The sequence below is a fragment of the Xyrauchen texanus genome, chromosome 27 (genome assembly GCF_025860055.1).
Source record: "Xyrauchen texanus isolate HMW12.3.18 chromosome 27, RBS_HiC_50CHRs, whole genome shotgun sequence".
NCBI classification, from domain to species: Eukaryota; Metazoa; Chordata; class Actinopteri; order Cypriniformes; family Catostomidae; genus Xyrauchen; species Xyrauchen texanus.
This window is the reverse complement of record NC_068302.1, coordinates 23,591,950-23,604,077: the sequence shown is the minus strand read 5'-3', so window position 1 is coordinate 23,604,077 and position 12,128 is coordinate 23,591,950. Positions and strand designations below refer to the sequence as shown.

The window sequence follows — 12,128 nt, the reverse complement described above, 5'->3', positions numbered from 1 at the left end:
GATTTGTATGGAGTGGTGGTGGTGTAGTGGTCTAAGCACATAACTGGTAATCTGGTAATCAGAAGGATGCTGGTTTGAGCCCCACAGCCACCACCATTGTGTTCTTGAGCAAGGCACTTAACTCCAGGTTGCTCCGGGGGATTGTCCCTGTAATAAGGGCTCTGTAAGTTGCTTTGGATAAAAGCGTCTGCCAAATGCATAAATGTAAATGTAAATGTAAATGAACTAAATCTGTTGTTTCTCTCTCTTTCCAGCAAACTCTATTTGTGGGCTCACAGACAGGTGTTGTCCAGGTGCCTCTGCACCGCTGCAGTATGTACGGTAAAGCGTGTGCTGAGTGCTGCCTGGCTAGAGATCCATACTGTGCCTGGGATGGACACGTATGCACACACTTCCTGCCAAACACAAAACGCCGCTACCGGAGACAAGACATTAAACATGCAAACCCGGCGGTGCAATGCATGGACCAAAACCTCAGTGGTGAGAGAGAGGGGTCATCATTTATGTACCCTCACGTTGTTCCAAACCTGTTTGACTTTCTTCCGTGGAACAAAAAAGGAGATGTTAGGCAGAATGATAGTCTTAGTGAATGGTGAAACATCTCCGTTTGTTCCACCAAAGGAGGAAAGTCATACAAGTTTGAAACAATGTGAAAGTGAGTAAATTATGACAGAATAATTTTTTTATAATTATATATATAATTTTAATATAATTTTTTGTGCATGCACAAATACAATGAAAAATTCTTGACTGACCTTGAACTGTGCCATTTTGTGTCTCTGTATGTGTGTGTTAAAGTGTTTGTAATAATGTGTGTTTTCTCTGTAGTGGAGGACCTGGATTTGACAGAAGACCAGGTAGTGTATGGCACTGAGAACAACAGCACCTTCCTGGAGTGTGTCCCCCGATCGCCACAGGCCACCGTCACCTGGCATATTCAGAGAGATGACTACTTACAGGAGGTGAGAGACAATTTATAAGGACAGGTTCCAAAATTAACACTCTCTGAATGCCAAATGAGAGTAAGAGTTATTTGCCATTTGGCAGGTTACTTTATTAGAAACTGCAACATAATACATGGTTTAATTTGCACAAATCATAGTCTGACCCTCACTAATGGAAGTGATCAGAGCGCCTTACTAATTTAACTACCTACAGTAATAATGATGTGTTTGTGCACTGAAATGTGTTTGCATACATGGACAGTTCAGGATGCCTGAAGTTTTTTTCCCCTCCAGAAATCAATGTGGTGACAAATGACTAGTCACCAAAATTAGTGTTTAAATGTTTTAATGAGAGGTACATTTGAAGTCAGAAGTTTACATACACTTAGGTTGAAGTTATTACAACTCATTTTTAACCACTCCACAGATTTCATATTAGCAAATTATAGTTTTGGCAAGTCGTCTAGGACATCTATTTTACGATTCATTTTTCCAACAACTGTTTACTGTCTGTAAACAGTTGTTGGAAAAATGAATCGTAAAATAGATGTCCTAGACAACTTGCCAAAACTATATTAAAAGTGATTGTTTCACTTTTAATTGATATCACGATTCCAGTGGGTCAGAAGTACTAATATATAACGTAATACTTAGTTAACTGTGCATTTAAGCAGCTTGGATAATCCAGAAAATGATGTCAAGCCTTTAGGAAATTAGCCAATTATATTCTGATAGGCTAATTATCTAATTGGAGGTATACCTGTTGATGCATTTTAAGGCCTACCTTCAAACTCAGTGCCTCTTTGCTTGACATCATGGGAAAATCAAAAGAAATCAATAAAGAGCTAAGAAAAATAATTGTGGACCTCCACAAGTCTGGTTCATCCTTGGGAGCAATTTCCAAATGCCTGAAGGTACCACGTTCATCTGTACAAACAATAGTATGCAAGTATAAACGCCATGGGACCAAGTAGCCATCATACTGCTCAGGAAGAGATGCATTCGGTCTCCTAGAGATGAATGTAGTTTGGTGTGAAAAGTGCAAATCAACAACAGAAAAGGACCTTGTGAAGATGCTGGAGGAAAATGCTAGACAAGCTTCTACAGTAGTTTCTCATTGCAACTGGCTAGTGTATAGTGCTTCAAATAACACCTCCACTGTTTTCAAGGTGAACATCTTAATTCCATTGTCAGAAGGACACTAATAGATTTTTTTTTAACCTTTTAAGCTTGGTTGGGCCTGTGAGAAAAAAATATTTATCAAAATATTAATAACTGCAGTCTTGACCAACACAAAATAGGTCTCGCTTAAAGTTTAGAAGCTCTACTTTACAATGTATGTAGGCATTATGACAAAGAACAAGTGCTTTGAAATAGTACATGACACAGACTCAACGATGACACAAATGGCACAGAATGAAACTCATTCTATAAATCTTGTCTGCATGCAATTCAAATTGTTGTGTTTGCATGTGTAATTAGATATGTTCAATTATGTTTTATTTTTTGGAGAGTTTTATTTTTGTACATTTACTGTACATGTATTTTTATAACGCTATAACTTTTGATTTCTTTGTCATATTAACACCAAATTTGACTCAATTACGTTTTAAATGATTGGGAACAAAACAAAATACATTTTTCAGACCCACCTTATTTACACACAGAGATATACAATGTTGTGGCAGGGCGGAGCCGTGATCCTACACACCCGGTCCCGTATTAGGCTTAATTAGCCTAATACGTGATCCAGCCCGCCCCGCCCTACGCCCTGCCACAAATGTCAAATCAGAAAAATAAGAAAAGCTAAATTTTGGCAAAAATTCTCAGCAGTTTCTTAGGCTGAGTGTAAGCATTTATCATTTTTCATCTATATCATTAAAAAAGAAAAGTTCTTTACAATGATAAAACACATTTTGTCGAGTTATAAGCCTTTAATTTTGGGCATGCCACTGAAACAGAAAATATTTAAAAACGCCCTCAGAACTTATAGGGTTAATAATAATAATAATAATAATAATACAAAATACGGTTTCTTGGCTAGTTGAAATATTTATTGCTGGTCAAGTTTCTGATTTCACTGACTTTTAGCAGGTGTGGTGAGAAGTTCATTCTTGTCCTTGCGAAAACTTTCATTTATTTGTGAACTTGATTTTATTTTTTCCCCAAGATAATTTCTTTTTTTACTTTTTCTCTCTGTTTAGGTGGTATTAGATGAACGTATCATTAAGACAGATGGTGGTTTGTTATTCCGTCGCGTGCTACGTCAGGATGAAGGTATCTACGTGTGTCGCTCTTGGGAACATGGATTTACACAAACCCTCTCTCGCTTCTGGTTGGACATCTTACATGCCGACACCCTTTCAGACCTCCTATCACGTGATAGCAAATATAAGGTGTGGTCGCCGTGCCCTGCCCACATAAGCCCGGCCAATCGTAGCCCAGCAAGGGCATGGTTTAAGGACGTCTTGCAGCTGATTGGTCCTTCAAACCTTCCGCAGGTTGAGCAGTACTGCGAGCGTGTTTGGTGCAATGAGAAGCTTAGAAGGAAACATAAAAGCATGATTGACAAATATCGGCAAGCACAGGACTCCGCGCGGAGAGCACGGATTCAAAAGAGCACGGGAGAGCGAATCCGCTCACCAAGGGATCTCCACACTGCTGAGTAAAATGCACACATCAAGCAGGATGAGAAATAAGGACTTCCTATGGAAAATTGACTTTTAGATCGCAGTATATAACAAACTCTGCCCATGCTCTTACACTACACACTCTGTGGTGATATAAAATATTGTAGGTGTTGTGTGTCTAATGGTGCAAATGTTCTGTTCTTGTTAAGGCCTATTCGCACTAAATGCAAAACAAAAATGCTGAATGATTCACAGACGAACGGTCTAGTCACAGCTAGACTGAGACAGATATTCTTGCTTTTCATTTTCTGAAATAAAACCAAGATGAAGCGTTTAACAAAAGTAATCTGCAAACATGTATTAATAAGGACATTCTTCAATGTCTCTTTATTCCTGTGACCATGGCAGCAAGCCCCCCATCACCCCACAGTACACCGTGGCTAATGTCTCACTTAAGTATTTAACAGCTGCAAAACCTATTTACTGGAACAAGTAAGTGTAGACAGGATGGAACTGGTTGTCTTGTAATTTACACTTGATTGGAGAGTTGCCACTGATGTACTGCAGGTGCCAAAAAACATAAATTTATTTAAGATATGTCTGACCATGTTACAACTGGGCACAATGCTCAAACAGAGACTTTAACTCAAGTGGCAGAGCTCAGCAAAGCTTAGCTTGCCAGTGCATTAAGCTGTAAAGAAATGCAATTTTGGACTAATTAAAGCATTTTTTTTCTGGTTGCTAAATCGTAGGTTGACGACTGTTGAGACTTTAACAGAAATGTAAACCTTTTATTCTCTCTCAAACACTACATCATGAGCTACAGAACTGTACATGCTCAGTTTCTTCTTTTTTACAATGTATTTTTTTAACCATATTTAAAGCTTTATATAAAGCCCATCAAAATTGACTAGGATTTGCCATAGACTGTTCATTGATCCTAAAGATGCATGTGCTCGGAGGCTTCAGAAGCCTTAATGTAAATATATACCTCTTTTTCCTTTCTATTCACTCTCTGTTCTCCAGTTTGCTTTTAAACTGTTTCTTTTATATTTAGACTAAACTCCTGCATCACTTGAACTAGGTTTATTTATTTATAGTCAAAAAGGTCTGGAAAACTAAAATGACTGCTTTTCTCTAAAAATATTTCTGTTCCTAAAAATCTCTCAGATCAAGCTCCCAAACTTTCCATCTCTTTTCAGAACTTCAGGTAAAAACCATCATACCGCTGGACCAAATCAAGCAAGCAAATGATCACTTAAAGCTGAAGTATGTTATTCCTGCAACACTGGTGCCACCGAACTGAATTTTCTCCACACTCACGCCACTGGTTGAGTAATGTTGTTGGGGTGGGTCCAAGCAGGTCGTTCAAAACAAACAGAGGAAATTTCATAGCGCCACAGAGACACGATGTTTAAAGATTTCAAGAAAATTAACTTCTCAATGGCTTACTTATTAAACTGGAATAGAAGAAAGTATTTTAACACAAAGTTACATACTTCAGCTTTAATATCAATTTATCTGTCCAGTGCCCTAACAGATACGGCAGCATCGAACAGTTGCACTGAAAATGTGCTTATTGTGAAAGGTTACAGTGGTATTTAAACGCAAAAACTTTGGCATTTAAATGCATTTTTGCCTTCATGTGCCTTCGGCTCTTTATTGTTAGTTTCAAAGATAATTTTAATGACTGTGTAGAATCATTAACTGAAGTAAGCATTTAAAAGTGCTGTACTTTTTAATAACATGAACAGCACAGTTTAATTTGTCTTTTTTCAGTGTTCTTAAATAACATTACTAGTTTTTTCCCTGTTGATAAAATATACACAGCAAGAATGCAGTGTTTTTACCAGGTTGTGTGATGTATTTATGTGTTATTTAAAAGTGATTCCTTGCATGCAGAAAACTTTGACCTGTGTTTGGTTCAGTGATACATAAATAAAAACATTTCTCAGAGGATTTAATGGGTTTGTGCTTTATGAAGTCCACAAAAGTGAGAGATTAGGTCAGCTCATAGTAACCCCTCTTAGAGGAACCCAGGGGTTGGGTGTGACCATTACAGATGTTCTATATCCAGTGTGTGCACATGAATGTCCGTTGGATTATTGCACTGGACTGAAAAGGACTTTTTCTCCTGAGAATGTCCTTATCAATAAAAATATATAACAAATATTACTTTGTTTAAAGTGAGGTCATATGCTAGAGCCATTAGTCAGTATGAGGTTTGACATGTGCCTGTGCTATGACATACAGCTTCTGGAGAACAGACCACAGTAAAATGTCTATAAAAATCCATAAAGACATTAATAAACCAGACCTAGCCAGAACAGAAACACAAGCAAAACGAGGCTCAAATGTGGTGTTTATATGTGATATAGTTAGCAGGTTGACATAGTTGCATCATATAGCTGACAAATGGTGCAATGTGCTTTTTTTCTCTCTCTCTTTTCTCTCTCTCTCTCTCTCTCTCTGATTGTGTTTACATACAATATTGCCAAAGCATTAATACACAAAACAGATAATGACAAGACAAATAATAATAAAACAGTACAAATAACAATAAAGATATAATAAAAATAAGGTGCCAGGTAATTAATAAAATAAAAACTATAATAACAATATACACTATACAATATAAAATAAAATACGCATTTAACACGACATTATGAACATAAGAAAATAAAAGTACTGTGATTTAAGTACATTAAGGCAGTGATTGGTTTCTGAGGGTGTGCATCTCAAAAATAAATGTTGCTGTAACTGATGCATGATGGTCCTCCCCCAGTAAAACCAGCATCTGATTTGTTTCTGCTGAACTGGAAAACTGTGGCATGAGGTTTGAGAGTTTGTGGAGGTATTTCTCTCTCACTTCTGTACATTTCTCTGTACAGGAGAAAGTGTGTCTCTGTCTCGACCTCACCCGTGTCACAGTGAGCACAGACTCGTTCTTCCTTTGGAAGCCATGTGCTTCAGCTCTTGGGTTTTAAGGGCTTCATGTTGCAGTGTGTTAGGGGAACTTGAATTTAGGTGTGTCCAAAATTTGAAGGGATCGTTTTTCAATATGTATAATAAGTGGGTGTCTGCCTAGTTCGGCCCGGCATGCATTAGTAGGTGTTCTTCTCTGAACTCTTAGAATGTTTCTGCAGAATTCTGCATGCAGGGATTCTATGGGGTGTTTGTCCCATCTCGAGTAATCTGCCAGACAGAGTGAACCCCAAACCTCACATCCGTACAGAGCAATAGGCATTATAATACCATCAAAGATCTTACACCAGATTATTACAGGAATGTCAACTTGGGTAAATTTGCCCTTAATAGCATAGAATGCTTTTCTAGCTTTCTCTTTTAGTGCATTCACTGCCAGACCAAAACCCCCTGAAGCACACATTTTTAGACCTAGTGTCGGGTGTGTTCTATTGCAGTGTTTCCCAGAGTGAATGTGTATCTGGTGTCCTGTAATCTGACTTTTTTCTGGAAATTCATAATTTTAGTTTTTTTCAGATTGACTGTCAGGGCCCAGTTCTGACAGTAGTTCTCCAGCAGGTCCAGTTTGTGCAGTAGCTGACAGCAGCACCAGATCATCTGCATAGAGAAGAAATGTAACTACAGAATTATAAGTAAGACCGGGTGTTGCAGATTGTTCCAGTAGCACTGTTAACTCATTAATGTAAATGTTGAACAGAGTTGGACTCATACTGCAGCCCTGTCTCACTCCTCGCCCTTGAGTGAAAAATTCTGTTCTTTTATTGCCAATTTTAACTGCACACCTGTTGTCTGAAAACATAGATTTGATAGTGTCGTACATTTTACCCCAATGCCGTATTGTAGAATTTTATAATATAGACCATCATGCCAAATGGAATGAAATGCTTTTTTTCAATCAACAAAACATGCATACATTTTGCCTTTGCTTTTTTGATGCACGTGCTGGTTGACTATCGTGTGTAGCGCGTGAATGTGGTCGGTGGTGCGGTGGTTTGGTAGGAATCCAATCTGACTCTTACTCAAGACATTGTGCTTGGTAAGGAAGGCCTGTATCCGGGCGTTCAGGAAAGTTTCCCTCTCACACAAATGCCTCGGTAGTTATTGGGGTCGAATCTGTCTCCACTCTTATATAATGGGTGTATTAAGCCCATACTCCAGGTGTCAGGAAAATAGCCAGATTGCAGAACCAGATTGAAGAGTTTTAACAAGGCCTCCTGCATTACTGCTGGATTGTTCTTCAGCATTTCTGTTCTAATGTTGTCTAAACCACATGCCTTTCCGGGTTTTAGTTTTCTGAAGTGCATCTGCCAATTCTTCTCTGCTAATCTGATAGTCTAAAGGGTTTTGGTTATTTTTTATTGTAGAGACCATGCTTTTCTGGTCAGGTGTGAGATTTTCTGGAGAAATTTCTTTGCATAAGTTTTTTAAATAGTCTTTCCATAATTCTCTGTTTTGTGTCCTTGCTGTGTTGTTTATTCAGACTGTTCCATTTTTCCCAGAACTGATTATTATTAATTGAGTCTTCACTTTCATTAAGAGTGTGGTTTAGAGGTTGCTTTTTGTGGTGTATTGTATTTTTATAATCCCTGAGTGCTTCACAATAATCTTGTCTGGTTTCAGATTTGTGTGGCTCTCTATGTTTTTGGTTAGAGATCTGTCCGAGTTGTTTTCTTTTCATTTTGCATTCTTTATCGAACCAAATTTCATCCCCAGTTTTAAGTTTCATTTTCTTGTTTGTACAGAGTAAATTTGCTTTGATTGAGCACCTTTGATAAATGTAATTTATTTGTAGTACTGCCGAATTTACGTTGATCTTGTTGGCCATAAACCTTGTTGTTTGAAATCTATTGGTTAAGCTGGACATTTCTTTGGAGCTAATTGCATTAAGGAATTCGGACTCATATTTTGGGGACCATTTATATGTTGGGTTTAGTGTGAACAGGTTGCTGGGCCCTTGGTCTGTTCTATGGTGTTGGATTGTCTTTAGGAACACATTAATTTGACAGTGGTCTGATAAGGTATCCTGTGGTCTGACAGTGAATGCATGTATGTAGGAGGGGTCCATGTCTGTAATGGCATAGTTGACTACACTAGCCACAAAAGCTGAGCAGTATGTGAATCGACCTAAAGAGTCCCCTCAGATCTTACCATTAAGCATATACAGACCCAGGCCTCGACAGAGACACACTAACTCCTTACCATTTTTGTTGACTGTACTGTCCGGATTGTTCCGTGTTGTAGTGGTGGGGGTTCGATGTGTGTTGGCTTTCAGTATGTGGTTATTCCCGTGGGTCTATAATATCCAGTTCTGAACCCGTCCTTGCATTTTGATCCCCACATAACATCACATTCCCCTGGGTCTGGAATTGGCTGGTTTCCGTTTGAAGCCGATCAAAATGATTGTCCTTGTAGTACGGAGACTCTGATGGAGGTATGTAGGCTGCACAGATGTTAAGGTCCTAATCACAGTCTATGATGCCTTTTTTAAGTTTAAGCCAAACATGTGATGAGTCTTTTTCATGATTGATAGGCTGTTTTTTAAATTCTCTTTGTACCAAATTATGACCCACCAGAGTCTCTTCCGCATTTCACGTTCCAATTTTTAAGTGATGGCAATAATATTTCCCTGTATTCTAAAGGGCAGTGACTGTCCACATCTGATCTGCACCATGTTTCTTGCAGAATAATGATGTCCTGGTTATAAATGTTTTTCAGGAACTCAGTTTTTAAAGTCTTGGCCCCTAAGATTGGGGCCAATCAATCAATCAATCAATCAATCACTCTCTCTCTCTCTGAGATTAAAAAAAGAAAATTGCTAAGGCAAGCATCACTATGACTTTTGTTCATACTTCAGGTTTGTTCAAGTTTAAACTCGTCCCTCAATGTTAGTGCTGTGGACATGAATGATACCACTATTTGTGCGGCCAACAGGTGTGCTATTGTTATTTGAAAGTTATCAGACTATGAGATGCTAAACTCTTATGAGATGCACTAATCTTAGAAATCGCAAGATATTCAACAACTGCGACATTGTGTTTATTTGTATTCTAGTAAAAGAATGCATAATGAACAATGTCATAATTAAACCTAGAACGCATACACTCAAAACATCATATTTTAAGTTTTAAATTTAATTTTGTTACAATTTTCAAATTTCAATCATATGACATTTTGTTATGAAATACACACACACACACACACACACACACACACACACACATATATATTAGACAAAGAATTTATAAATAAATAAATAAAATGTAGTTTAGTAATAAAGACAACACTTTTACATGAAAAGGTCTTCTGCCACAGGTATTCTATCATGTGGACAGACTTATGTGTGCCCTACATATACAGTATAACCCATATGTGTTTCATATGGTATTCAATGCATTTAACACTTGTATTATTTACAAGTATATTTGAACCTTTTCTTTTTCAGTACACCTCATCACTCTGAACAAAAACTATAGCTACATAGAGTAATATAGAAATATAGTGTCTGCAGCAGTGAGTACATATTATAATTTTATAAAATGTATCCTGTGAAGCTGAAGTTAAGGGGAGAAGTAACATATGCGTTCTAGGGTTAAGTGAAGACTTCAGAAGTGTAAACAGTGAAACATGGCAGCTGTTCAGGGGACTGTTTAACTGAAGCACACTAATGACCCTCTTCCTGTTTAGAAAGATGTACAACATACCCTCAAGGTCCAATCAAGTATACCTGTTTCCATGCACACATAGACTATCACTGGACTCATGAGCACAGCTGTGTAGTAATAAATATTGACTCATACCACTGAATGTTTAAGGCTAACAGTGGACACAAGCTGCCAAAGCATGAATGGAAAAACAGAAGGGGAACATTACCTGTTCTTTTACAGTCACATTGGCAAGGGGCCTCACTACAGGCAATTTAAATCCTCACACACATTCTCAAATATTCTCATTCCCTCTGGCCTGTTTCCCACAATCCATGTAATTAGATCCTCATATATAAATATTCCAAAGCATAATTAACTCTTAATCAACTCATTTTCATTGTTTGGGTGGTTGTGTTTTTCTTTGCCACTTAAACACATCATTCTGTGTTCATCTTGTCTCCTGTCCTCCAACACCATCATTTGTTTTTCAGCCTCCTTTTAGGAATTTTTAGCAATCTTTCCCATTCTGCATAGTTCGGTCTGAGAGTGTTTACCATGGTATATTTTTGTCTTAGTTAATCCAGAGTTGCATCCAAAATAACAGTTACTACATTTGCCACCACTATAATAATATATAGGGTTTATAAAATAATAGGGTTACCCTATAGTCTTGATTAGCCAGACCTAAAACTATGGCAAAGAGCACGGACTGCGAGTGAGAACAGTTTTAGAGAACCTGTTTACTGGTTCATTACTTTTGATTGCAATGTTTACATAACATTAAAAAGAACACTTCTCTCAAACAAGATAAGTAGATCCAAATACTGACCTGGAACAAACTTAATTTGGTCCACAATACAAAGGATAGCTGATAAAATAGGCCGGGAGGAGCCTACGCCAGAGATTACCCTTGCTTAGCATTATTGTGTGGTTTAGAGGGTGAGCAAGTTTTCAATATTTTAGGCAGTTTTGCAGAAGTCTGTTTAAAAACAAAAAAAATAAACATTTTAACTTGGGTTTTATAAGCAGGACAGTGACTAACACTAAAGAGCCACCATATGTTTGGGCCCTCATACAAGCTCTGATAAAGGAGGCAAGCTTTCTAATGATACATTGTTAGGAATAGTTCACCCAAAAATGATAATTCTCATCATTTACTCACCCTTATGTCATCTCAAACATAACTTTCTTCCACAAAACACAACTGAAGATATTTTAATGGAGATTCGATGTCTATTTGTCCACACAATGCAAGCAAACTGTGACCAAATTTTCCAGCTCCAAAAAAGACAAAGGCATCATAAAAGTAATTTATAAGACTCTAGTGGTTTAATCAATGTCTTCTGAAGTGATCCAATGGGTTGAGTGAGAACAGAAAATATAAATCCTTTTCACTATAAATCTTGCCATCAGCAGTCTCCACGATGATCATGAGTTCAAGCTTGATTACACTAGCAACATCTAGCGCATGCGTCAAGCACTAGGAAGTGTAATCGAGCTTGAAATCATGATTGTGCCTAGAGACCGCAATAACAAGATTTAAACATTTAAAGGTAGCAATTCTCACTGTAACATTATGGTGTGGTAGAGCGAGAGCACTGGCCCAAGGGACCAGGTGTACATCTTCAGTTTTCCCCTTCATTCTGTGTAAATCTTTCACCTTTAAAAACAAAAGAAAAATATTTCTGTGGTGGGAAACCTTTTTGAGTTTTCTCTATTTTAGGGGACTCTGCTAACACCAGAGCTTTGATAAAAAAAGAATACTGGCCTTTTAAAGGGGTTCTACAAGCAGAACAGTGACTAACAATTAGAAGTCAATGTATCTTTGAAAAACAGAGGACCTTTTAAAATGGGTACCCAAAACAAACATATACTATGGCATTTACAAGCAGGACAGCAACTTGCCTTAAAGAGCCACCTCATCT

General features: G+C 37.7%; 1 protein-coding gene across 1 annotated transcript in view; it reads left to right on the top strand.

Annotated features, from left to right (window-relative positions):
- sema3bl (sema domain, immunoglobulin domain (Ig), short basic domain, secreted, (semaphorin) 3bl) overlaps positions 1-5,527 on the top strand; it is a 44,192-nt gene extending 38,665 nt beyond the window's left edge. Inside the window, exons 14-16 of the mRNA XM_052094645.1 lie at positions 255-480; positions 829-962; positions 3,149-5,527. Coding sequence (XP_051950605.1) covers positions 255-480; positions 829-962; positions 3,149-3,613 — 825 coding nt within the window. The 3' untranslated portion in view covers positions 3,614-5,527. The remainder of the gene's footprint in view (positions 1-254; positions 481-828; positions 963-3,148) is intronic.
- Positions 5,528-12,128: the final 6,601 nt, after the last annotated feature.